The sequence below is a fragment of the Podarcis melisellensis genome (genome assembly GCF_964234715.1).
Source record: "Podarcis melisellensis genome assembly, chromosome: 2".
Taxonomy (NCBI): domain Eukaryota; kingdom Metazoa; phylum Chordata; class Lepidosauria; order Squamata; family Lacertidae; genus Podarcis; species Podarcis melisellensis.
This window is the reverse complement of record NC_138529.1, coordinates 81,044,341-81,072,183: the sequence shown is the minus strand read 5'-3', so window position 1 is coordinate 81,072,183 and position 27,843 is coordinate 81,044,341. Positions and strand designations below refer to the sequence as shown.

The window sequence follows — 27,843 nt, the reverse complement described above, 5'->3', positions numbered from 1 at the left end:
TCTCACATCTTGGTTAGTTTTAATTGTGGTTACCACCGATGCCAATATAAGACTACACTATGGCTAAAGCAAAGCACTGTGGTGTGGGTGGGTGGGTGTGCTGGAGTTTTTGAGTTTTAATCTTCTGTATTTTATCTTATGGTACACTGCTTTGATAGCTTCTCTCTGCAAAGGCAGTTTATAAATTCTGTAAAATAAATAAGAGGGCCGTTAGTGAATCCACAGTACTCTCCCAAGGATCAAATGGGTACCATTAAGCTCAATTTTTAATTTCTAAAATGAGAAACGTTTGTACTGCAGTTGTAGAGTGTTGTAAGTTTTTTTAAACAATGCATTGTTTTATTAAAATATTGGGGTTTTTAAAAGTAATTACTGCGTGGAAATATAAAAATTCTCTTAATAATTAAAATTTTAGTAATCAAAATACAGATATGACTAAGTGAACCAAGCCAAGTAACTGCAGATGCAGCAATAAAATTTTGTTTCTGATGATATCCAGCATGCTCCTGAAATTTTTTGGTGAAACAAACTTGCCAGAAAGTTCAACTCTGACATAGCTTAAAAGTAGAAAGATTAAATAGAAGGAAAACAAAGTTTAAATTTAATTGCAGAATGTAAGAATACTAGAGGAACCGTCCTGAATGAGACCCAAAATCTGTTTAGCCCAGAATACTATTTACCACAGTGGCCATCCAGATGTTTCTTGGAAGCCTACAAGTTGTGCATGAAGACCATAACCTTATTCCACTGTTGTTCCCCAGCAACCAGTATTGGGCCATCATGATTAGTAGCCATTGATGAGACTTACCTTGTTTGCATCTGTCTAGTCCCCTTTTGAAGCTAGGTTTGTTGCCATCACCATGTTTTATTTTCTGTTTTCAAAACTAGATAAACTTAACAGTTTTTTAAAGTTCCTTGAAGCGTTGAGTACTCCACATGGGAAGTGGCAATGGAAAGTTCACTGTAAAATACAGAAAAAATTGAAGGAACTTGGCAGGTAAGTATTATTTCTTACGTCTTCAGATATTTAAAATATTTTAGGATAACATAATACTTGCATTTAACTACTTTTCAAAATATCTCTACTTAAATACTTCCATAGTCTTTTTTCTGTCAGTCACCTTTGCGGTGCATCTATTTTCTGTGCCTATTTCAGAAACTACCCCCCACCCACCCATTTCCACTTTTGGGTTGTACAGTTTTTCATATTTCAACTCTTCTTGAAATATCACGGTGGGGAAACTTTGGCCCTCCATATATTGCTGAATTACAGTACTCCAACCAGCACTGCCAGTAGCCAAGGATGATGGGAGTTGGAGTTGAGTAACATCTGGAGAGCCAGAGGTTTCTCATACCTACTGTATATTAAGCTGATTCCTTCTCCATTTTTAAATCATCAAAAGGTTTATGTTCAAAAAAGCTTTTCTTGCACTAGTATAGATTCACTGTCTCCTTCCCTTACCTGCCAGTCCAAGTCTATGCTTTCATGTTTTAAAGAAGTTTCATTGCTCTTTTTTCTCCAGAATGAATAGAAATGCCACAAGCTTGCTGACACTCTTGAATACCTATCAAGAGAAACACTTGGTTGAGATTCTGTCATACCATAGTTGTGATTCTCAAACTCGAAATCCTCCAGACCTGGATTGTCTTATAAGACTTCAAGCTCAAAATGCACGGCAGAGGCACATTGTCTTCCTGACAGGTAGAAAACCACTATTGAGCATGTCCTTTAAAAAAACAACAACATAAATTAGTATATGTTGAAACACGTTTGCTTTTTTTATTTTTAGAAAAGAATGTGTTAACATTTGCAACGTACGCTGAAAATGGAATAGTGGTTACTACAGTAGATCGCTTCATGCACAACTTTAAAAGTCTCGTTGGACACCATAACTCCCATTCCCCCATTGATCATGAAAGACAATCAGGTAATAATCATCAATTTTGCTCAAATATTGATAGCTAGAAATAGAGGGAATTTTAGTATGCTCTTACTGAAGGTTCAAAAAGTATGGGAAAAAGCAAAGTTCAAATCACAGTTTAAACATTAGAAAGAAAAATGTGCTGTGTGGCATCTTAAAGTTTAGAATTGTTCTAATGGGGTATCCAAGAAGTTTCCATGAAATGTAGAAGGGTTATGATAAAACTAGTGGAGATGAGGTTTGGAAAAGTAGCAGTCAGTAAGGGTGTCAGTAATTGTGTTGGGCAATTCTCGTATCACATACTGACCTACTGTATAACTTTAGATGCTGTTTTGACATTAAATCCTTTGGAGCTGGAAGTTGGGGTTTCCCAACAGTAAGCATGAACACATTTCGTGGAAGCTTTTAGCATCGGACTATCCGGACGTTCACCCAGAGGGTTAAATGTGTGTTGAGTATGTGACAAAAATGCCAGAAGACCCATCCCCTAAGTGATATGCGACTTTCAGACCTGAAGCCTAACACTGTGTGAGTAGTGCGTAGTATTTTAAAACACGTTTTTTATTTCAATAGAGTAGGATTTTTCTCTTCTTAATGTAGTTCTTGTAGAAAACGATGAAAAGGATGAGGAGGACATGTCTTTGGATTCAGGGGATGAAGCATCACAAATAGAAGTTTGCAATGATGCCTCAAAGTATGATTCCCACTTGGAAGCTTGTCAGATAGAGACCAAAGGATCTCATGGAACAGATTCTAAGCAAAACTCTCAAACTGTTATGTTGCTGCCTGCTGAAGGACAAGGTCTTCTGACAGAAAAGACTTCTAAAATTGACATGCAGGACATACAACCAGTTACTCCAGTTTCTACAACATGCTCTATTGAAGGAGAGAGAAGCAGTTCAGTCCAACAAGTTCCTTTCAGTTACTTTCAGAGTTATAACAGACAGTTAAGTGTGCCCCATCAGTTCAGTCATTTTAACGTTCTCACTCATCAGACATTTCTGGGAGCAGCATATCCCATGCCTACAAGCCAGATCCAAGAAGGTGGGGACTACTTTCTGACTGCCTACAGCCAACACATGGATATGGACCAGACTTCATCTCCCAATAATTGGGACGTCAGTTATGATTCTTCCCGGCTGTATTCCAAACAGAATTAAGCAAAGCTGAAATGTTTTTATACGTTGTTGTAGACTTTTCTGTTTTAAAAAGTGAATTAACAGTTTCTATTCTCTGAACTAAACATTTCCTGTCTCTGATCCCAATTGTTTTCCTGTCTTATTTAAATCATGATGACCTGTACCAGGTGAAGCACCTGAAGTTTGAAATAAATATATATTTTTTAACATTTACTGTACGTGAATTAACTTGTTTGTTGACACTTTAAGTTCGTATGTTTTGTATTTTATGTGTAATTGAGACTTCCAGCTTGAAGTCTGTTTTAATGTAAACTTAATGTTTGCCTGAAGCATATGTGAAGGCTTCATTTTTAAAGCAAAGTGTAACAGTATATTCAAACCTCTTTTTCTTTATCAAAGCTGTTGTGTACATATTTTGACAGTTTTGTACAAATTCTTTATACAGCTATTAAGCAGTTCTAGTTACTTTACAAATATCCTCGGTTGTTGGTTACAGACCTCTGAACAACCAATGGGTGCAGTTCATTTTGAAAATAAAATAATCATCCATGAGAGACCTAGTATCAAGTTGCATTTTGTCTTACCATCTGTTTCCAGGAAATAGATGCAGCAAAAGGTGTATTCTCATTTGGGCGATCTGTCAAGTCTATAGTAATCTGAAAGGTATGACATATGTTAGATTTGCCATTTGAAGCCCAAAGCTTATCTCCCCCCCCCCCCCCCGTACCAGTATTTAAAGTAATCTCAGTTGCAGATAAGTACTGTAGTGACTGTAGGTTTAGGAGCACGCTGGAATAAATGGTTTTAAGAATATATTCTGCATGGAGTTTCAGCCTTTATGGTATAATCCTTTTGTGTAGTTTGCCTCGATATGTGATCCTGTGCCCCTGAATTTACAATGAGATTTTGTCTAAGGTTCCAAGGCTGTTAGATGTACGCATCATAAGATGCTGTATATAAGAATTTTGTACTCTATGTGGTATATGAAATTGACTCTTCCCCCTCAGATGTGTGACATCTGCAACATATTGTGATGCTTATAATGCAATATAGTACCGTCAGTGTGCATAATATTTTAGCAGACAATTCATGTTTTTAATTATATGCCACGTTAGCTACCATGAAATGTCACCTGAAGTGGTGTTCAGTAAAAACAAAAAGAATCTAAGCAACTGAAAGCAAAGTAAGCTATATATTTACTTGAATGGAATGCTGGAATAGTAGCAGATTTTATAATTTTAAATTAGTAGTTAAGATACAAAACCTTGGAGACATATTTATATGTTGGATGGAGCAAAGCAAACATTACTGGCTAAATCTTAGATTTGGACACAAGGGTGGACGATTCAAGTGGCGTGGCCTGAAAGATAGTGGGAAAGGTGAAACATTTGACATCTTATGTTTCAACTTGTATTTAGGAAGATGTTTATAGCTGAGGATCCATAGTATGTTAAGAGAGATAGCGGGTAGCAGCTGAATTTTGCTGTAGAAGGTATGGCAGAGTGACTAAAGGGGTGTAGGAGCGAAAGGGAAGAAGAGATGAGCAGAGCATAAATAATTTGGATATGTTTTGGAGAAATCGTAGTAGAGCAGAACTCTGAGATGAAATAGATGAGTGTGTCTATTCAGGTATTGATTTTTATATTTTATGGGATCACTAAACAGGCATATGAATAATCACTTGTAGAAATAAGAATATTTTGCATCGGTTTGGCAGGAAAGGTTTATAAGCATTAGAAAACTACTGTGTACTAATGGTTAAGGAGCTGATAGAAACACTTTAAATCCATACTTCTATGAAGCTCTTACAAGTGAACTCGTTGCTGTCTCAGCCTAGAGTCGCTGTGATATTTTGTACACTGGCACGTTTCATTATTTAATGTATTTACTGGCCTGAGTGAGGTGAGGAATAATCATGTATGCTACCTTGCATTCTTTGAAGAAAAGAGGGATATAAATGTTTCTCTACCGGGCCCCAAATGACCGTGATAGGTATGCAAAGGCAGGCAGGTCAGGTCGAAAAAATTGTTTTATGTTAACAACTTTGGAATGTGTTTGCGATTTTACAGAGAAAAATACTTGAAATTCCAATGGCAATGATGGAGAGCAGAGGCAGCTAATGCAGTGCTCTCCAGATGTTGCTGGACTACAACTCCCAGTATCAGTAACCATTAGCTATGCTGGCTGAGAATGATGGGAGTTATAGTCAAACAGCCTCTGGAGGGGACCATTTTGGCTACCACCCGTGTAGAGAAAATGAGGCTTACGAGTCCCTTTGATGGTAGCAGCTCTTGTTTTGCAGTAGCTCAATGTTGAAGGGACTTCTTGTCAGCTTTTCTTGCTCTTTCATTTGGTTTGGTTGTATCTGGTAATGAGTAGTATATACCTTTAGTGTATTCAGTAGAAAGTTGATATTGTCTTTGTATTTAGCTATGAGCACAACTTGGTCCTTCGTGTTATAGAAACACTGGCAAGCAAATGTAGTGAAAGTAACTTTTCTGAAAATCAAACCTTGATGGCTACGACCTCTTCGTAATTCTTAAGTGAAATTCCCCAAAGCCTGCTTTGTTGGCAGACTTTAAAACTGATCTAGTCTCATTTGGGCAAATTTCAGAACATCTTGGGTCCTGCATGCTACATAACCACATGCCACTTTACTGATCTCCAGTAACTTGCTCACTCCCAACACCATCCCTGCTATTTATTCACTAAATAAAAATAAGTCATTTAAAAGCAACTTTTTATATACAAATATTCAATTGTTTAGCTCAGATTGACATGCATATCTGTACCCTACAGGTGACACAACTTACCCAGGGGTTACATTCTGGGGATAGCACATAATATTGTGTAAAGTCAAAACACATTGGGTGCAGTGGCAGGTGGGATTGCCAGAGCTACCCCTTCCCACAGTGCCCATCCACTTCTTGTCCTTTGTTTATTTGTTTGTTTGGTAAGTGTGTAAAGCTGAACGTGCACAAGTTAAATGTGTGTGAGTTGCGAGTTGCCTGTATTTGCATTTTTGGGTGCAGATTTATTTATTTATTGGTATGAGATCATTTTGCATGGTCTGCTTCAATACAAAAATTGAAATGAACCATGGCTCAAATTAATTCTGGAACTTCAGAATCACAATGAGCATTCCTTAAATATAGTCACTGTTAATGTGCGAAAGTAGAACACAATTTAGTTTTTCTATAATGTACACCTTTATAATAGCTGTTTTTATTTGTGGTATAGTAGTCTGCTTTATTTAACTGTGATCGCTTCTAGACACAAGGCCTGTAGTTAGCGGCTGTGTGTTTTAATCTTTGAGGTGCTTTGGCCAGCAGGGATCTGTTTTCACCCAAAAATATTTTAAAATTTGATTTCACTTATCACCCAGAAGTATTACAAAACCATTACTTAAACACAAACAATAAAACAAAATGCAACATACACAGCCATGGCATTCAAATGCCTAATAATTTATTCCTCTTACTAAGTGGACACACAAAATTTAAATTAGCTACACAAATATTCAATGTAAACAAAAGCACGTGCTACAGTATTGTTTCCTGCAACATACATCTTTCTTCCAAAATGTATAATCACTTATTCAAGCATCTTCAAATGAACAAAAGTTCACATTTTAACAATATGCTCATAATTACAGTAGTAAGTATAAAGTGCCAACACAATAAAAATTCATTTATCGGACTTCAAATTCTTTAAAATGGTGAAATAAAATTATCCTCTTGGCTTATGTTTGGAATAAAACATGTCTCCAATTCTTTCTGCTTCTGGAGGAGGCCCTGAAATGACAAAGTGATCTTTTTATAGACATTGTAATTAGTTCTATAGAGCAGCAACTGACTCACACAGAGCAGTAGATAAAGAAACAGCAAGGTCTAATGGAAGTTGTAATTGTACTATTGCCTTTTTACTTACCACTTTACTGTGTTTTCTGCTTCAGGTTTTAAAAATTATTCAAAGTGAAGGGGAAAGCACTATCTACTGCTGAAACCTCTGAAATGTTGAGATTCCATAGATGGAAATCAAATTTCTACATAAAGATTTAGTGTAGTAAAACAACTCTATTTGTTCGAGGAGGAGACTTGGTAATCCCACCTTGAGCAGATATATATGTTCAACAGAAAAAGTATTCATGCACAGTTATAGTCATTTTTGTTGTGTCCTTGTTTAAGATGAGTAGCTAACAAACAGGATGCAACAGAAATACTCCTTTTATGATTCAAATAAAAAGGGGGAAATCACTTATCCCAAGCCAAGGAAGCTGGTTGTATAATAGTTGAAATATTAAGTTTTATATTTAGTATGATCTACCACACCATAACAACTAAAAGAGCTACAGTGTGATAGGGGATGGGAGATCATTGAACATATTTTCCTTGTTCTATGAATTTGATTGAAAGTACGACTGGACTTTCAGCGGTTCCTTTACTTTTACTATGCTATACTTCAGCTGTTTCTGATACAGCTAAAATAGACCCAGCGTGATGTTCATTTTTACAGATAAGAACAAGTTGAGTTGGATCAAAGAACTGTCATGAGAAAGAAGAGGGTATGTGTACAAGAGTTAATGTAATAAGAAGACACTTATGGATCTGATCTAGTCTACCATTATGCTTGTCACATGCCAATGGAAAGCCTACAACCAGGACATAAGTTCAATAACAATATTCTGTTCATAACAGTAAACAGTTCACATACTTCTGTTTGTGCAAGAGGTTGTTCAAATGGATGGACATCTTTTAGATTTCATTTTACTTCTCACAACAAAGCTTTATACAAAGGGTAATGTAGACCTCTGGGGAAATAGGTTTTATTTGCCCCTCTGAAAATAACCCATTGTGCTTTTGGTCTGTGTCCATCCATTTCCTAAACCATGCCTTACTCTTATCCACTACCACTCAACAATGGAAATACAAACGGAACAGCATCACAAAAACAAAATATAATTTCCCTGCCCCAAACAAGAAGCAAAACTAGAAGGTAGGATTAAAACAACATAGTGGCTGGGCTAGATCAAGGATAGTTGTGCAAATTGTTCCTGACCCACTGAACCACATTTGCCCTCAAGCACATCTATAAATTCCATATAAGCATCCCTGGTTAATCTCTCTGAATGATATCCAATATTAAACACATTTCCGTTTTATTTTGTTACCTACTTGAACCCTCCAAAGTGTATTTGATGAAGGGGAGGAGATGGAAAGGAAGTCCTGTACAAGCATAAATCTTATTTCATAAAAATTATATAGAGCTTGACTATAAAAGAAGCCTCGAAGTGGTATACAAAAAGATAAAACAATAAAATCCACACAACTAGTTTTAGTGTGATAAGGCTCATCCTTGTTTTCTTGAAATGTCTTAGTCCAAATGCCTTGACAATCCAATTTGTAAATTGGATTAAGAAATTCTAACTACATACTTCCATAATTAGCACATTACATTTTTCAACTATATTATAAATAAAGCTAGGAGGAAAGAATTAAGTAGGGTTTGCTGTAAGTACAAAAGTGATAATTACACTATAAAAACATGGAAATATTTCACAACAGAAGATAAAATGACAGTTAAGATATTCTACAACATGATTAAACAATCTAGAAATATTTGTTCTGTCTAAGTACAAAAGGAACTAGATTCTGAATATTGTACAGTGGTACCTTGGGTTAAGAATTTAATTCGTTCTGGAGGTCTGTTCTTAACCTAAAACTGTTCTTAACCCGAGGTACCACTTTAGCTAATGGGGCCTCCTGCTGCCGCCGCACGATTTCTGTTCTCATCCTGAAGCAAAGTTCTTAACCCGTGGTACAGTGGTGCCTTGCAAGACGAAAAGAATCTGTTCCGCGAGTCTCTTCGTCTTGCAGTTTTTTCGTCTTGCGAAGCAAGCCCATTAGCGGCTTAGCGCTATTAGCAGCTTAGCGGATCATCTGTTTAGCAGCTTAGCGGCTTCGGAAAAAGGGGGGGAGGGAAAAACCCCTGCAGGAACTCGCAATACATTTTCGTCTTGCGAAGCATGCCCATAGGAAATTCGTTTTGCGAAGCACCTCCAAAACGGAAAACCCTTCCATCTAGCGGGTTTTCCATCTTGCGAGGCATTCGTCTTGCGGGGCACCACTGTACTATTTCTGGGTTAGCGGAGTCTGTAACCCGAGGTACCACTGTAATTACTCTTTGAAGAACTAAAGGTCTCAACAGAGTATGAAAACTTGTACCTTCTGAAGGACCGATAAGATTCGTACCTCTGTTAAAGAATACAATGCATAACCTTTAATCTTCATTTCAGACCTAACTATTGGCATTCTTCCTACTTCGAAATTAGCCCCTCAAACTCTTTGCTGCATTATACGTAGTTCTATTTGGCTGATAACCCACCAAAAGAACTCCTAAAACATTTGGAAAGATCTACCAACTAAGGAAAAAATCCAACAAAATCTAAGTTTTAGCTAATTCACACACAAACTTGTTGAAGAAAAGCTGCAATCAATTTTATCTTGAAATGAACCACCATGGAAATTTTGAAGAGAACCCACATGCCAGCTGTATACTGCTTGCCAAACCTGTATTAGGCACACACATTTCCATTTGGTCTGTCATGTCAACCTAAGAATTTTGATGATCATAGACTTACAGAGTTGGGAGAAACCCTGAGGGTTATCTACTCCAACTCCTTGTAATGCAGGAATCTCAACAAACGCATACATGAAAGATGGCCATCCAGACTCTTCTTTAAAACTTCCAAGGAGAGTCCACCACCTCCAAGGGATACTGTTCCACTGTCGAGCAGCTCTTATTGTCAGAACATTATTTCTGATGCTCTTGATTACATTACTGAAATATTAAATTCACTAGGGAACAAATTCAAGGGCACATTAGCTCCTAATATATGAAATACGTTGCTTCAGTTTTTTATTCTTTCAATTATTATGATTTCCCTGGAACACCCATAGTAGATTTGGGTAGTGTGTCTGGAGAGGGAGAGAACATTCTATGATGAAAATTGCACTGATGGACCATTTACCTTAGTGCTACTGCTATGTTGACTACAACCTACTTTACCTACTGTTAAAATGTAAGCAAAGTGCTATCCTACCTCCTGCCCAATTTTCTCATAGTGCCGCAGGCACTGTAAGAAAGAGGACCAAGAGGAAAAACTATAATTTCTACCCTAAAAACATGTGGAGAGTAGAGGAAATACTCTTTGGAAGAATCCTTACAGAAGTATATATTGCTGTTCATAGAGGTTTATGCAATCACAATTTAAGTTGCACTGATGTGAAAACAATTGTTAACATATTGTGAGTAGCATAACCAAGTTATGCTACCTCCACAAGGTAGCTAATAGAGCGAGACTTGAAAGCACATGAACTAGATTTCCCCCCAAGAAAGCAGTAAAGCAAAACACAGAATCAAGGAATAAGAGGTTTTAGAACAATTCACTTGTACCTACATGGCTGGCTCTAAGAAGTAAGAAGAATTCTGTAAAAACAACAACCCTGAAGTCTTCTATAACTGAAGAGAACAAAAAGGAACACAAACTTTGGCACACAAAAAAAGTGCAAGCACACAGGAAGGGGTGCTAAAAAGAAAGAAAGAATTTGAGGAACATATTGCTAAGACCATTAAAACCAACAACAGTGAGTTCTTTAAATAACAAGAAACAGTCGAGGAAACCAGCTATTTGACTCCCTTTGAATGGCAAAGGAGTCAAATGAATGCTAAAGGAGGAGAAGGAGATTGCGGAATGAATTCTTTGCATCTGTCTTCCTGACAGAACATATAGGGCAGATCCCAGTGCCCAAACTAACCTTGCAGGAGGTACATCTGGGGAACTAAGGCGGCTAGTGCTAGGCCTAATAGACATAATAAAAACTTAACAAAATTGCTGGGTCCGCATGGCATCCACCCCTGAGACCAAATGTGAAATTGCTGGTCTTCTAACAAAAGTATGTAAATTGTCCCTTGGTTCAGCCTCTGTATCTGTGGACTGGAAAGTAGCAAGTGTAACACCAGTTTTAAAAAATGGATCCTGGGGAACGGTGATCCTGGGAATGGAAGGCCAGTTAACCTAATGTCTGTTCTGGAAAACTGGTGGAAAGTATTGTTAAAGATAAAATAACCAACCATATAGAAGAACAAGCTTCATTGAAGCATTGGTTTCTGCAAAGGCAAGTTCTGTCTTATGAACTTATTAGAGTTATTTCAGAGTGTCAACAAGCATGTAGATAAAGGTGGTCCAGTTGACAACTGTATCTGGACTTTCAAAAAGCTTTCAACAAAGTACCGTAAGCAAGACTCCCAAGTAAGCTTCTAAATAAAGGGATAAGGACAAGAAATTAAGTTTTGGGAAGCAATGAATAGGAATCAGTGGACAAGGTTCAGTAATGGGACCTATGCTTTTTAACTTCTTCATAAACAATCTAGAGTTAGGGGAGAGCAGTGAGGTGGCAAAGTTTGCTGATGACACTAAATTATTCAGATTTGTTAAAAGAGACTATAAAGAGCTTCAAAAAGCCCTCTCCCAACTGAATGGTGGTGAAATAGAAAATGCAATTGAATATAAACAAGTGTAAAGTGATGCATGTCAGAGCAAAAGAATCTTAATTTCATATAAACGCTCATAATAGCTCAATGAAGATACTGTTTCAGTTTGCGGTGAGTGTAAAAAGGCACATTCCATGCCAGGGATCATTAGGAAAGGAATCGGAAAATAAGACTGCAGACATCATCATGCCATTATACACCTCTATGGTGTGACTGTATTTGGAATACTGTTTACAGTTCTGGTTGTCACATCTGAAAAAGGAGTTGGTAAAGATTCAGAAAAGGGCAACCAAAATGATAGAGAGTTTGAAACGATTCCCCTATGAAGAAAGCTTGCAGCATCTTTTACTTTTTAGTTTAGAGAAAAGGTGAGTAATGAGGTGGTCTAAGTTTATAAAATTCTGCATGGCGTGGAGAAAGTGGATGGAGAAAAGTTTTTCTCCCTCATAACTAAAGAACTCGTGCACCTCAAAGCGAAATGTTGGAAAATTCAGGGTAGATAAAAGAAAGTACTTCTTCAGAACTTGCTCCCGCAGGACAAACTTAGATGGCTTTTAAAGAGGATTTGACAGATTCATGGAGAAGGCCATCAGTCACTACTAGCCATGACGGCCAAGCTCTGCCTCCACAGCTGGAGGCAGCAATGCTTCTGCTGGAAACCTTGGAAGAGCAGTGTTCATCTTCAGCTAGCTGGTTCCCCACAGGCACTAATTGGCCACAGTGAGAACAGGATGCTGGACCAGTGGCCTGATCCAGCAGGCTCTTCTTATGGAGGGTAGTGCTGGAGAACAGAGCTATGTGCACTCTGTGGTCTGCTGTGTGCCCCCTAAGCTAGCCTGTTGCCCTCAGAGGTAAAGGAAGATGTCCCATTGCAAGTGCTGATGTAAAATCTTAACTGTCAGGCCAGGCACCTTCTGTATATGGAATTGACTGACTCATCATCTTCATTCTCGGAGGAAGCAAAATGTCTTGAACTCCCAACTTATTCTAGCTATTTATTCCTACTATATTCAAGCATCTCCTGCGGCTCTATTACAATATAGAAATGAGGGTTGCCATAATAGCGAGGCTCTTTCCACCACAAGATGAAGAACTAGACATAGTGAGCAAATGTGTAACTATTGCCGCCTCTAGAGTAACTTCTGAACCCAAGTGCTTTGAAGCAGTGGAAAGATAATCTTGTCTATACTGCTCTCATATAAAAGTACTGAATCAGTGAAAGAAGCGCATTTTATTCTAGAAACATTTTACCCATGTGGCACTCTTTCTCTGCTGTGGTCTTTTTGTGTAGAGGTGGACATTTGTCTGGCTTAGGTATCCATACTTGAGACAGAAGAAGACAGGCATATTTCTATGCTGCTAAATGGCATTAGGAAAGGAGATGAGAGAATGAGGTCAGGGGTACAAAACAGCAAACAGAGGTAAATAGCCTTTGAACTTGATAGCACAAATAATAAATGCACAAGGAAGACTCCATTGCAGGTGGTTGAACTAGATGACTCTTGGGTCATTTCTTAAGATCCAATGATTCTATTACTGATACGGAGGACAATAGAGTTTGCCATCAGAAAGCTCTTCCCATGTTTAGTCAGAATCCCCTTTGTCGTAACGTGAATCTGTTGGTTTGGATCCTTCCCTCCAGAGAGGGGGAAAACAAGCTTGTTCCATTCTCCTTGGGATATTTGAAGATGGCTATCGTATCTCCTCTTTTCCAGGCTAAACATACCCAACCACCTCAACCATTCCTCATAAAGCTTGGCTTCCAGACCCTTGATCATCTTGGTTGCCCTCCTTTGCACATGTTCCAGTTTGTCAATATCCTCCTTAAGTTGAGCTGCCCAGAACTGTGACACATTACTCTCCCAGTGCAGTCTGTTCAAGGTAGAACAGAGCAGGACTATTACTTCCCTTGATCTGGACACTATCTTTCTGTTGATGCAGCCCAGAATATAGCATTAGCTTCCCTACCCCTGCTGCATCACACTGTTGACTCATGCTAGGCTTGTGGCCTACTAAGACCCCTAGATCCTTTTCACATGTACTAATGGCAAGCCAGGTGTCCCTTCATCTTTTATTTGTGCAGCTGGTTCTTCCTGCCTAAGTACAGAACTTTACATTTGTCTCTATTGAAATTCAGTTTGTTAGTGGGGCCCAGTTCTCCAATCTGTTAAGGTCATCTTGAATCCCAATTCTGTCTTCAGTGGCTTCTCCCACTTTGGAAATTAGATGAGCGCCCCCTCAATATCTTCATCAAAGTCATTTCCAAAGATGCTGAACAACAACGGCCCCAGGACAGAACCGTGTGACACCCTACGTGTCACTTTTTTCCAGAATGATGAACCATTAGTGAGCACTCTTGGGTTTGTTCGGTCAACCAGCTACAAATCCACCTAACAGTTATCTTGTCCAGTTCACATTTTACCAGATTCTCTGCAAGAATATCATTCAGGACTTACTGAAATCAAGATACACTACATCCACAGCATTCCCCAGATCCACCAAATGAGTTTCATCTGGCATGACTTGTTTTTGAGAAACCCATGCTAGGTCTTAGTATCACAGCATCCTTTCCTATGTGCTCACGATTGAATATTTAATTATCTGTTCTATGACCTTTCCTGGTATCAATGTCAATCTGACTGGTCGAGAGTTACCAGGGTCTTCTCTCCCCTTTGAAGATAGGGACAACATTTTCCCACCGGCAGTCCACAGAGACCTTACTTGTTCTCCAATAATTCCCTTGTCTGTGTATAATGAATCAGTTCCTCCTAGTTGGTGAGGACTAGGTCCAAGAGAACCCCCTTGTTGCTTCGTTCACCTTCTGGGAAAGGAAACTGACAGTAAGACAATTGAGGGATTTGCTGTGCCTTATATTCTTGTCAGATATATTGGGGTAGTTGTAGTCTCCCATGAATACTATATCTCTCCTTTTTTGAATATTTGTTAATCTGCTCTAGGAAGGCATCATCCAGGTCCTCAGTGTGGCTTGGAGGTCTATAGTAAGGTTACTATTGTTTCCCTCTCCTACAATTGTTATCCATATGCTCTCAATCTGCCTTCCATACTTCAAGTCATAGATTTCTTCACAGGTGTACACATCCTTTATATATAATGCAACTCTTCCCTTCCTGTTTAATCACTTTTTTTTCCAGGTTGCACCCAATTCCTACATTCCAGTCATGAGTTTCATTCCACCAAGTGTCAGTAATGCCTATTAGGTCATATTTACCATCCTGTATTTAGGGACGCAGGTGGTGCTGTGGGTAAAACCTCAGCGCCTAGGACTTGCCGATCGTCAGGTCGGTGGTTCGAATCCCCGCGGCGGGGTGCGCTCCCGTTTCTCGGTCCCAGCGCCTGCCAACCTAGCAGTTCGAAAGCACCCCCAGGTGCAAATAGATAAATAGGGACCGCTTACTAGCAGGAAGGTAAACGGCGTTTCCATGTGTTGCGCTGGCTCGCCAGATGCAGCTTGTCACGCTGGCCACGTGACCCAGAAGTGTCTCCGGACAGCGCTGGCCCCCGGCCTCTTAAGCGAGATGGGCGCGCAACCCCAGAGTCGGACACGACTGGCCCGTATGGGCAGGGGTACCTTTGCCTTTACCTATTCAGAGATCAAGTTCTTCTTGCTTGTTTCTCATACTCAGACAACTGAAACAGTCATTCCTCCAAACGCTGCTGCCTCTGTACCCCTTCGTAAGGAGTCACATGTCACCACCAGTCTCTTCATTCTCTGGGGAGCTGCAGGAATCATTCTATACCCTGTCCCTTCCACTGTCACCTTGGTGTGTTCTGAGATCTGCAACTACGTACTTGCTCCTCTGGCCAAGAATGTGTGTCCGAGATGAGGGCACGGAAGCAATTTTGTAGATTCAGTAATGCACTGAGTGATCTTCCTCCTTCCTAGGTGTACCCTGCCTGCATTTCTCTTCCAGGACACCCAGTCTGTGGACCACAGTGTGGAAACCCCTGTATTAGAGCAATCAGAACCGTCCCATGAGGTTGGACTGTTTGATTCTCAGAGAAAAAACCTGGCTCGAAGACTCCACTGAGGAAAAAGTGCCCTGCAATTTTTGCACCACCAGGAGAGAAAGGAATTGTTTCCTAAAACTTGAATACTACTGTATGTAAACCATGAAACTAAGGAAGTGTGGCTCATGCAATCTGAAGCAAGATTCATGATGGTTAAAGAAGATGGATAATATTTTTTCCTATATACATTTCTTTTCATTACTCAAGAACACTAACAAAACAGGGATATGCAGCTACTATCTACTGATGGACGGAAAATTGATGCAAAATTATGGAACCACTGTTTTCATTCTTTGAACAAACTGAGATTTTAATTCTAAATCTTCCACAACTCCTTTGTCTTAGAGAAAAAAGTTTTACAAAATATGTGACTATATATGTATGTGTGTGTTGGTTCTCAATATTTAATGTTTACATATTATTTTTAATTTGTTTTTACCTCTACCGATGTAACCATCCCTATGACCATGGGGTGAGGTGTGGGATATAAATCCAAATAATAAATAAAATTACAACAGTGGGTCCAATGACCTTTTTATGGTCACCTCTAGTAATTATGCTGGGACGCGGGTGGCGCTGTGGGTTAAACCACAGAGCCTAGAACTTGCCGATCAGAAGGTCGGCGGTTCAAATCCCCACGGCGGGGTGAGCTCCTGTTGCTTGGTCCCTGCTCCTGCCAACCTAGCAGTTTGAAAGCACATCAAAGTGCAAGTAGATAAATAGGTACTGCTCCAGTGGGAAGGTAAACAGTGTTTCTGTGTGCTGCTCTGGTTCGCCAGAAGCAGCTTAGTCATGCTGGCCACATGACCCGGAAGCTGGCTCCCTCGGCCAATAAAGCGAGATGACCGCCGCAACCCCAGAGTCGGCCATGACTGGACCTAATGGTCAGGGGTCCCTTTAGCTTTTACTAGTACTGATGCTATATGGGATTCAGAATTGCATCAGAACAGCCTAAGATCCATATATCAAAGTATAAATGTAATACAGAATCATAAAGTTGGATCCAGGCATGTCCTTGGCGGAACTCCACTAACTGAATGCTCTGGTAGGCAAAAGTGGGAGGTGATATTCATTGGTTCCTCCTTCCCCCAGCAGTCCTCATGCCATCTGCCACGCTGTCCTGGAGGATCCCCCAACCCACTGGAGCAGATTTTCAGGAAAGGGGGCATCACCAAAAGCCCCTCCACTGGATCTAAGTTCCTGCACCCCCATTTCAAGATGGGGAATCTTTGGATCCAATCCACTGATGTAATGAATTCAGTATTTCTAAGGAGTTCACCCCCATTCCATTTGTTTTATGGTATTTTAAATTGGAAGCTTTTGTAACAATTGCATTTTAGCTACTTTGGGCATTCTGGTCAAAAGGCAGGATATACCGTATGTCTAAAATATACAGAGAAGTGTTGTGCAGTAGTCACATCAGAAAACTAAACGGTGAATTCAGAAGGAAATTAAAAACTTTTCACATGTCCTTTTAAGTGTATGGACCTTTGACAAAACAATCCTCATAAATGACTTAGGGACCTTGGACTGAAAGGTAGGGTCTAAATCAGGGGTGGTCAACCTTTTTATACCTCCGCCCACTACTGCATCTTTCTTGATGGTAAAATTTCCTTACCGCCCACCGGTGCTCGATGGAAGGAGAACTCAGCTTGTGCCATAGAACCTCCTACCGCCCATCTAGAATCCTGAAATGCCCACTAGTGGGCTGTAGGGACCAGGTTGACAACCCCTGGTCTAAATCAAGTAAGTAAATGATTTTAGAAAAATAATGTGACTGAGAGGAAGAAAACATTCAACTCAGTTTTCAGCTGTGCATTAATCAAAATGTTGGTGGAAAAGATGTACCTATATAAACCTTTTAAAATAGCAACTTATACACACAGCATAATGTTACATTCCCTCTCTTACAGCAGCCAGCATGCAAATTGCCAGTTATTAGTCATCCACTGATTTACTGATGCTGCAAGCAAACTAATACCGGAGTAAGTTTCATTGTCATTTATTTAATAATAATAATAATAAATAATAATAATAATAATAATAATAATAATAATAATAATAATAATAATAATTTATTATTTCTACCCCACCCATCTGGCTGGGTTTCCCAGCCACTCTGGGCGGCTTCCAACAGAAGGTTAAAAATACATTAAAAATAAATTGTTCATTTACTACTTAAGCAACCAAAGTATGTTTTCTTCAAAGTAAAATTTAGGGTGTCTGAAACAACCATGTCAAACGTTCAACTGAAAAATAAATTGGATACAAGAATTATGGAAAGTTCTCAAAGCCAAATCTACAAATTACACAGAATGAGGTGCTGGAAATATCTGGATTGTACCCACTTTCAATTGCAGTTTCTGGGGAAGCTAATTTTTTATAAACCCTCCTCAATGTCAAAAATATTTCATCATCTATCCACCTGTGGGGAAAAAACTGCACAATCCACAATTCTACATCTAATTCTGTGCAATATGTAGATAGGCTCTTGTGTGTACGGATAAAGTTACTATAGAATGAGAAAATAACATGCATGCCCATGAGAGCAGATCAACACCTGACATTATATTTTATTGCCCATTAATTAGATAGGTTCCAATTAATAAATAATGGTAGTGCTGTTTAAAATAAGCATAATAAAAACTAAAGGAAATATATACCAATTAATCCATAAAATAGGCCCCGTTACATGACAATTTCCTCCCAAGAGGATACAAATAGAATATGAAGACAACCAGATGCTAAGGGGTTAGGATCAGAAAAGAATGGTTTCTTTATGAAAGATGGAATACCTATCAAACTAAATTATCAATCCAGCTAATACAGTACCTGTCGCAGTTCTGAAAGTCCTTTGAGTATGGCCTGTTGTCTGTCTCTCACCACATTGGGATTAAAAAGTGGATCCCTTATGTGATCGGAGCTAAAAATCTGTCGTGGTGTATGGCAAGCATCTAAAAGTAAATATAAATGAGATTAACTGGACTGAAAATAATCAGTCTTACTTTTTTGTAGTACTATGCAAGATTAATATTTTCAGTGTTTAAAGATGGTTCTAACTTCAAATGGATCTGGAAAGAAGGCAGTATGCATATAAGGTTCTAAAAGAAGACATTTTCCATCAACATTTTGAAATTAAAATATTCTAATGTATTTTGAATTCATTGGTACATCGTGATATCTTTATTATTAGACAAACATTTTAGATGTTATATTGGATTGATACTTCATTTTGCAGTTTTGTACTAGAAGCTGTTCATTAGAACAAAGGCCTCTTTGAAAAAAATATTTAAGTTCTGTGCAATGGTATACTATTCATTATTCAAAGGCATTCATTTAACTTTGCATTGTAGTACCGTTTGGCTGCTGATATTGTGGATCATGTGTTGAAGGCCTGGTCATGGGTGCATCTGGATCAAGGTAATATACTTCATTTGTTCGCACGTAAGGAACAAAGTGAGAAGAAGGTGGCCTTTCAGTTTCAGCACTTTGAGGTGGTGTTTCACTCTGATGCTTATCTGTATAGGTACTTTTCTCTCTTCCGTCATCAGGACTCTTTATTTGCTGCGGCAATCTGTTTTTAACTGCTGGAACGGGTGGAGATTCAGTTCTGTTTTAAAACAACAACAATAACCTTCAGACCTGTTTCGCAAGCAAAAACTTTTTTTTTAAAAAAAGTGTTAATATTAAGTTGTGCATATGGGAGGTTCTGAATTCTTATTTTTTTTCTTGTTTGTTGAATTGTCTTCAGCAAAACAACTGAGATGCTAATTGTATACCTGAGCCAAGTCCTTTTAAAGCTTTATTTCCTCCTTTAAATCCTTAACTTACCTGAGCAGCCCACCACATGGGCAATAATACCTAAACCCAGTGTTTTTTACTCAATACAGTGGTACCTTGGGTTACGTACGCTTCAGGTTACAGATTCCACTAACCCAGAAATAGTACCTCGGGTTAAGAACTTTGCTTCAGGATGAGAACAGAAATTGTGCGGTGGCAGCGGCAGTGGGAGGTCCCATTAGCTAAAGTGGTGCTTCAGGTTAAGAACTGTTTCAGGTTAAGAACGGACCTCCGGAACGAATTAAGTACTTAACCCGAGCTACCACTGTACAAATATATCCTGCTTTTCCTCCAAGGATGTAATATGGTGGCATATATATAATCCCCTTTTTATCCCCACAACCCTGTGAGGTAGAATAGGTGATGTTCAGCCAGATTTGCTAGAACATCAGTCCATTAAAGAGTTCCATCAGCTGCTTCTAGAGATTCAGCAAAATAAGGCAGAGAAACATGTTTATAGTTGCTGCATATAGGAAGGTGAATCAGTAGCCATGAAGCGAGAGCTGCTGTACAACTGTGTGAAATATGGGAGACACCAGTGAGATAGGAACAGATCATGCTGCGAACTATTAACAAGCAAAAATTTCCTTTGGGACATTGTTTTTATAGGACAAGGTACCTTGGACTGCAGTCCAAATCCCCTTGTACTTGGGGGAGAGGATGTTGGATTGTGTGGAGGCAGTCCTCTGCTTGCTTCTAATAACTCAGCCTCCCTCCAACCAGCACAAAAGTGTAGTATTCCCCACCAGCAGAGAACCCCAAAACGGAGCATTCTGAGGGCAGGGCTGAGCCAGCCTGGGCTACGTGAGCCAAGCTGCTCTCACAGCCATTGTCAGCCAGCACTGAGCCACATCCAGGCCCAATTGCTGCACTAGCATGAAGCTGGCACAGGTATTAGGCTCAGTTCGCCTGACCATCCTCCTAGCTGGTTGGGCTGCAAATAGCTTTGCCAATTGACACAGCCATAGCAACAGCAGGTTTGGATTGCAAACTTCCCACTTGAATAAATAGGAATAAAAAACACACATTTAACAAACTTGCTCAGGGGAATTCTGAAGAGTTTAACCCGAAATACATTTGCGATGAATTTTTAGTTATAGAACTAAAAAGTGAAGACGGCCATAAAATGTTTTCATATACATCGAATCACAGTAATAATCAAGATGGTTGTGGCAGAAAGATTGGTGACATGAAAATTCCTTTTGGTGGGTGTGCATGAAGCATCTACACTACAGTGGGTTAACTCACCACCACCACCACCACCACCAGTCACTCACTACATATGACATGCAGGGACAGATGGTCAAACATTTGACTAACCAGCCAGCTTCTGAAACACTTTCTCACTGTACAAGCTGTATTGTAGCCGTCTGAATAGCATACGTGAGGTTGGATTCCACCTGTATGTCCACAGGACAGAACCTTAAGTAACTAATGTTTCATTAACTGCTTGCCATACAGGAATGCTCAGGCCAACCATTCTACTACAGGCTGGACCTACTCAGGTGGTTGGTTGGCAGCACTTGCTGCAGGACACTTTGCAAAGGCTGCCTCTACCTGAGAACGTATTTTGACTAAGTACTTAGTCTATAACCTGAATGCTGTGTTGGAAGAGATACCCACACAGAATGCTGTGTTGGAAGAGATACCCACACAGAATGCTGTGATCCAATAAGATACTGGGGGGGGGGGGAGTTGGGGGGTTAGAACCCAAATCTGTTTTGTTTTGCTCTGAATCTGACCATACCTATTGGCCACCTGTGAATTTTAGACAATATCCTTCCTCAATGTTTTGAAACCAGCCAGTTGAAAGTTCCCAATTGACCTTTTCTCTGGAATCCCTTTAGAACCTGCGCATTCCTAATAATCTCTGTTTCAGCTGCTGTTTAAGGGGACAGAAATGACTAACAGGTAGCTTGAAGGCTTCTTTTCCTCTTGTTGGGTGGTTTCTGTGTCTAGGGATGACCTGTTCTGAGAGGGTTTGCACTACCCCTGAAAGAACAGGTTTGTCGTCTGGGCGTGCGCCTGGATTTCAGTGTGTCACTGAAGTCTCAAGTGGCTTCTGTGGCAAGGAGTGTTTATGCCCATCTTAGGCTGATTCGCCAGCTACAGCTGTCCCTGGACCAGGATAGCCTGGCCTCAATTGCCCATGCTCTGATGACCTCCTGTCAGGACTGTTGTTATGCATTGGTTGTGGGCCTGCCCTTGAAGGCTGCAGCTAGTATAGATTGCAGCTGCTCCTCTTGAATTGCAGCAGCCCAATGGGGCCACATGACACCGGTCCTGAAACTGCTACACTAGCTGCCAGTGAGCATACAAAGCATAAAATGGCTTGGTACCAAAGTACCTTCCCAGTATTCCTGACCCACAATTGACAGGTGAGACTTTGCTGGTGGTGCTGCCACTTGAGTTGCTCAGTTGGCAGTGATATATGACAGGGCCTTCTCAGTGGTGGTTCTGTGCTTGTGGAATGCGCCCCCTGGCGAGGTGCTTCTGTTCCCCTCATTATTGTCTTTCAGAAGGAATTTAAAAAGATTACTGTTTACTCAGGTATTTTATGGTTGTAAGATACTGTTCCTGGCAACCCTGAAATCTTTGGCGGGGAGAACGTCTGTTTTTAACTGATTTTAGAATATTTTTAATGATATTATTTTATAATGTTTTATTGATGTGTTTGCTGCCCTGGGCTCCTTTGATAAGAAGGGCAGAATATAAACATATTGCTCAAAAAGGCTAGAGTGAATCTCCTTGCAACTTGCCTATCAGAGGTTACTGTCCATTCTGCAGTGTTTAGATATTGCTCAGTGCAAAACTTTTAATAACCCTACTCCCTGACTTAACCCTTGGTACTTCTGGGCTGAATGACGAGGAAGGAGATTCAATAACTCCTGTGGTGGGTGGTGAATGATAACTACTATTTCCAAAATCCCAGTATGGCACCCATTTTATCCAGCCTCAAACGATGTAGGTGCAAGGGGAAAAAAGGAAACCAGAGGTCTGGGAAGAGACTGATTTGTTTATTTCATAAAATTTATAGACCGCTATTTTTGAAAAAAATCAAAGCGGTTTCTTCCTAGTTAACCCCACTTGGCTCCACTTGCCACTTCACACTTCAGTATAGAGACTGAATTGATGCTGTACAAAATGGCTACCCTGTTTTCGGTGTTGGCTAGACGGCCACTGACGCCTGAAGGCCCTGACAGGGCAAACCTTAGAAAGTAATGGGAGAAAATAATCAGAATTAAACAACATAAAAGATTGTGTGTTTTTCACCTGGCTGGTGTCAGCCCATTCTTCCTTTTCCCTGTCTGAGAAAGCCCATGAGTTATCACCATACAGGAGGGACTGAGAGAGCCTAAGGAACCCAGCAGATCCAAACCCCTTAAGTTGAGCAGGTGCACCTGTGGTATAGCCAGGAGGTGGCCAGTGAGGATAAAAAGAACCCTACACTTATCCTGCAAAGGAATAAGGTGAGGGGTTGCTAAAAGCTTTGACGTTCTTGGTGTCTACCTTACATTGTTTACTTCTTTTTCCTCCTTCTAGGCCACTGAGGTAGAGAGAAGAGGCAATGCAGCAGGATTGACCTTTCTTTTGGGAGGCTGTCTGGGACCCAAATAATTGGAACACTGAAAACTACTGCCGTAATCTCTTGGACCAAAGTGGAGGACATTGCTAATGCCACATTCTGTAAAGCTAGACCTGACAGTCCCACCACTACCAAGAAGGGAATGGAAGCGCATTGTGCCACGTTTGGTAAAGTTCGGCTTGATGATCCAGTCTTCTCTTCCAAGGAGGGAATAGAAGCTTGTACCCCATTCTGTAGAGCTGGGTTTGGCAATCCCACCTCCACTGAGCAGGGAACAGAAACCTATTCTGCCAACGTGGGAAGATCATTGCTCTCCAGTAAGTGAATCTGTAGTTGGAACTGCCATTGTGTTCTCAGGTGGAGCAAGGAGCAGTCTTGGTAGCCATGACATGCCTCAGTTGGAATGTACAGACTCTCTGCTGACTTGTTGCTGCAGTGAGCAACCTGGTCCAAGATGTGCGGAAGAAAATTTGTGAGAACCAGAGTCTCAATCTATTTTTCCCACTGCCTCTGAGAAATGAACAGCTGTATGTATTTCTGCACCAAAACAGGCCAGCAGAATCTGGCAAAGGCAAGCTTGTGTGGTGACACATTGTCTTGATCTGAATAAAACAAGAATGCATGTGTATCTGCATCTACTTCAGCAGCTACCAGACCCCCACCTTTTGCAGATCTGTACATTGTTTTCCAGATACCAGCATTTTATTTGCTTTTTGATTTGCTTTCAATATTTGGATTCTCCAGCAAGTATAGAGCGCAAGCTCAGAATAACAACAACATTGGAAATTGGTGAATGCTTATATATCAATGTAATTCGATACAAACACATAATATAAGGCAAAAATAAATTCAGCAAGCAATATTTCGATACAAACTCATTATAATTCAAAATATCCAAAATATTCATAATTTTGGTCACAAGGGAAGCAGGGCTGGTCTCGCTTAAGGCCTACATGGAGCAAACACTCCCTTAAAAACAGCCACACATCTCAGGGGTGTTCAACATGCAAGTGAGAATGTGTAGCCATAGCCAAAACAAAGACAAGGAAAGCTGAGGAGGGGTTTCCTACCCATTTTTTAAAAGAAAGTTATGGACCTGGCAAGGATGTGAAAGAAAACAAGGTAGTTCTGCAGAAGGGAGCTCCTGAGAACCATGAAGGATTACACTAGCAATATTCCAAGAAAAGGGCTCTGTCCCAAGGCGAGGCAGGAAAGGAATTGGAGCAGCCTCAGGAACTGGTTGAGTAGTCCAGTGTTTCCCAACCACTGTTCCGCGGCACACTAGTGTGCCGCGAGATGTTGCCTGGTGTGCCGCGGGAAAAATTTAAAAATTGAAAGATTTTTTTTTAAAAAGTCAAATTTTCGATTGGGGCGCCGTCACTAGATGACCCCTGGGGTTCCCTCCCTCCCTCCCGCTCTGTGCCTCCCTCCTCCTCCTCCTCCTCCTCCGGGGAGGCCCTTCCTGGCTCTCGGCCAAGGCTTGGCGGCTGCCACTCACTCACTCGCTCGCCCACCCGTCCCTCCATCCCTGCACCCGGCCTCTCCTCCTCTGTCCCCGACGCGGGGGCTGCCGGGATCCGTAGTCCCCTCGCCCTTGGGCTCCGCGCCTGCGCGGGGTGCGCAAACGACGTTTCCCAGCGTGGCCTGGCGGGCCGGGCGTTTTATTTGAAGCGCTCTTCTCCCGGCCATGGAATGAGCGCAGCGGCGGCAGCCGGGCGGGCAGGGGCTCTTCCGCGCAGACCCCGCACAGCCTGCCCGCGCCCTCCGGAGATCGGGCGGCAGGATGGAGCCCGGGGATCCCCGCGGAGGCGGAGCGGCGGAGGCTGCCCCCCAGGTAGGGCTGCGTCGGGGGTTTTTTATTTTTGCAATGCTGCATCCGCGCCGGAGGGGACGCATCGGACCGCGGGGAGACCCCTTGGCGGGCGTGCAAGGCAATGCATGCGTGCAGGCGTTGCATGGAGTGCAGTGCAATGCAATGGCAACGCGGCGCCCTGCATGCATGCATGCAACTTCCACCGGCGCTCCGGACTTGGCAGGTGAGGGGGGTGCCCAGTGGGCGGCAGAGAGAGCCGGGAGGGCGAAGGGGAGCCGCGGGGGGAGCACCGGTGCTCCCCGAGCCGAGCCCGGGGGGAAACTTCGGCGTCGTTGCGCCGGGTGTTGGAAGCGGAGGCTGGCGGGGGCCCCTCACCTGCAAAACCTGGTCACCTCTCATATATTTCGTGCATTGCATTCATCGCCCGCTTTCTCCTCCAAGGAGCTCCCGGGGGCGCGCGTGGTTCTCCCCGTGTTATCCTCGCAACAACAGCCCTGCGAGGTGGGTCAGGCGAGTGGCCCAAGGGAGCACCCAGGGATTGTCCTGGCCAGGTGGGGTGATTTGAACCCTGCTCTCTGCCCGGTCTTCGTCCTCATTTAGCCCCCACATGTGCATGACTGTGCATGACTGAGGTTTTCCCCCCTCGTCTTGGCTATGGTGTGAGTCTGTGCTGTTAATTAATGGGGTTCTGCCTTCGGAGAAGATGAGCCAGCCCTCAAGGAGGTGATTATGTAATTTGCTAGCAATTCATGTCCCTCCCGGCGTGACGCTGCGCGCTGACGTCACGGGGCTGTAATGGTGGTGTGCCTCGAGATTTTTTTCATGAAACAAGTGTGCCTTTGCCCAAAAAAGGTTGGGAAACACTGGAGTAGTCAAAGTTTGATCATGTGTCCTTGCCAATCCTAGACGGTGATGTAGTCATTGTAACTCATTGTGCTCCAGACGCATCCTGCATGCCAACCAGGGAACATCAGCTGTAACTTCATGTTTGTAAATTAGATTGTCTCAAATTGTTGAATTCTGATTACACAGAAAACCGTGGCGCTCCTCTGGTCTGATATTTCAGGGCTGTATGATGATTGTTTCATATTGGAAGAAACCAGAAAATGGTGTTCAAGCAACCTGGCCACCAAATTCTGTTCCAACTTCCAGCTCAAGTTTCCGAACCATCTTCAAAGGCAGTCCCACAAATAATGCATGGCAGTAATCTAACCTAGAAGTTAGCAGAGCATTGGCTATCCCTGTACAGATGGGGTGCAGCTGGGCCACCAGCTGAAGCTGATGGACGGCATGTGTCACCAAGGCCACCTGAGCCTCAAGCGACAGCAAAGGATTCAAAGGTCCTCCTAAGCTATGTACCTGCTCCTTCAGAGTGTTAACCCCATCAAGAGTAGGACACTTTCTATCCATCCGGTCTAGGGAGATGCCCACTAACAGTGCCTCAGTCTTATCTGGATTGAGTTTGTTGGCTCTCATCCAGCCCATTACTGAGGCAAGACAATGGTCCAGCATATCCACTGCCACACCTGCAGAAGCTGAAGTAGACTTTTCAGCATATTGTTGACAATGTACTCAAAAACTCTGGATAACCCACTCAGCAGTTTCATGTAGATGTTGAACATCATAGGGGAAAGAACTGAACCCTGAGGATCCCCACAATTATTATTATTATTTATTGAATTTATATACCACCCTATACGTGCAGGTCTCAGGGCAGTTCACAGAATAAAATAAAAATAAAAATAAAAACAACAACCACTCAATAACTGCCCCCCAAACCCCTACATTTTAAAAGGACATAGGATGTCAAATCAACTAAAGGCCTGGTTAAAAAGGAATGTTTTTGTATAATGAAGGCGCCAGGCAAACTTCCTTGGGGAGAGCATTCCAATGAAGGCTCCACTAGATTGCAGAGCACTCCCTAAGTATCTGAAAATGACCATCCAAATAGGACCATAACTACTACAAAGCAGTACCACCCAGTCCCAACTTGGTCAGCGGCTCCAGGAAGATGCCATGGTCAATGACATCGAAGGCCACTTATAGAGGTTGAGGAGAATTAACTGGAACACATTTCTCTTGTCTGCCATCAAAAGTCATCATACAGGATGACTAAACCATTTTCTATGCCAATACTGGGCCTAAACCCTGACTGAAATAGATCTAGAAAATCAGATTCCTCCAAGAACACCTGGATCTGGTCCACAACTACCTGCTCAAAGAGAGACTGGCTACTAGTCTGTAGTTACTTAGATTTTTCAAACCCAGGAAGGATTTCTTAACAAGTAGTCACTGCCTCCTTCAAGCAAGCAGAGCACTTCAGGACACATTCATCACCTCCCCTCCCTGCTACTTTTTATCAGTCACGAGGGGCAAGGGCCTGGAGCCCAAGCACCTTGTCCACATCTTTGCGTCTTACCAGTTGAAACTCATCCACCACAACAGGACTAGACAGTGCTCTGGACACCCCTAGAGATTCATCTGCTGCAACAGTGGAGTCAGATGCAAGCAATTTTATCCTCAAAGTGCTTTGCACACCAGTTACCGAAAGCTACCATCAGTTGTGTTACTTCCTTTGGGCCAGACTGTAAAAGGCCTCATACTACACAGAAAAGCTCTGCCAAACAGCATAATGAGGAAGCTATGAAGTAGGCCTGGGTGATATACTGCATTGGTATATCGCCCAGGACCAGTATGAGGGGCTACCCGTGATGGTGGTTAACCCATTGTACTCCAAATAAATAAATAAATAAATAAATAAATAAATAAATAAATCAATAAATCAATAAATACTTTACTAGAGGAGATACCTACCTTTGTTCACCTAAGTGGTTTTCTGGTGATTGTTCTTCCTAAAATAAGACCAAAATAAATAAATAAATAAGATGTAGCTTCTCACCCTCTGTATTTTGCAGCTAATAATTCAGCTAGCTTGCTTTGTCTCCCCTTTGAATAGTTTTT

General features: G+C 41.4%; 2 protein-coding genes and 1 long non-coding RNA gene across 13 annotated transcripts in view; 2 read left to right on the top strand and 1 right to left on the bottom strand.

Moving 5' to 3' along the window:
• The window catches only part of TASOR (transcription activation suppressor), a 71,296-nt gene extending 47,599 nt beyond the window's left edge, over positions 1–23,697 (top strand). For 3 of the 7 annotated variants that reach the window (XM_081899983.1, XM_081899981.1, XM_081899982.1), the window contains 4 exons: positions 889–997; positions 1,524–1,702; positions 1,791–1,928; positions 2,523–3,615. In XM_081899983.1, the coding sequence (XP_081756109.1) occupies positions 889–997; positions 1,524–1,702; positions 1,791–1,928; positions 2,523–3,082 (986 nt within the window). In that variant the 3' untranslated portion in view covers positions 3,083–3,615. Of the gene's footprint in view, positions 1–888; positions 998–1,523; positions 1,703–1,790; positions 1,929–2,246; positions 2,451–2,522; positions 3,616–15,546; positions 16,251–17,556; positions 17,629–18,996; positions 19,064–23,026 lie in introns of those variants that run through there. The other 4 variants (XR_014165503.1, XR_014165504.1, XR_014165502.1 and 1 more) reach the window with 4 other exon arrangements.
• The window catches only part of CCDC66 (coiled-coil domain containing 66), a 41,035-nt gene continuing 19,699 nt past the window's right edge, over positions 6,508–27,843 (bottom strand). For 3 of the 5 annotated variants that reach the window (XM_081899988.1, XM_081899990.1, XM_081899989.1), the window contains 4 exons: positions 27,697–27,734; positions 19,000–19,253; positions 18,476–18,597; positions 6,508–6,855 (listed from right to left, as the gene is read on the bottom strand). In XM_081899988.1, coding sequence (XP_081756114.1) covers positions 6,772–6,855; positions 18,476–18,597; positions 19,000–19,253; positions 27,697–27,734 — 498 coding nt within the window. In that variant the 3' untranslated portion in view covers positions 6,508–6,771. Of the gene's footprint in view, positions 6,856–18,475; positions 18,598–18,999; positions 19,254–22,482; positions 22,694–25,785; positions 25,832–27,696; positions 27,735–27,843 lie in introns of those variants that run through there. The other 2 variants (XM_081899991.1, XM_081899992.1) reach the window with 2 other exon arrangements.
• Positions 10,014–10,944, top strand: LOC309363659. Its single transcript, XR_014165522.1, has 2 exons — positions 10,014–10,372; positions 10,418–10,944. It is a non-coding gene; the product is annotated as an uncharacterized lncRNA (long non-coding RNA).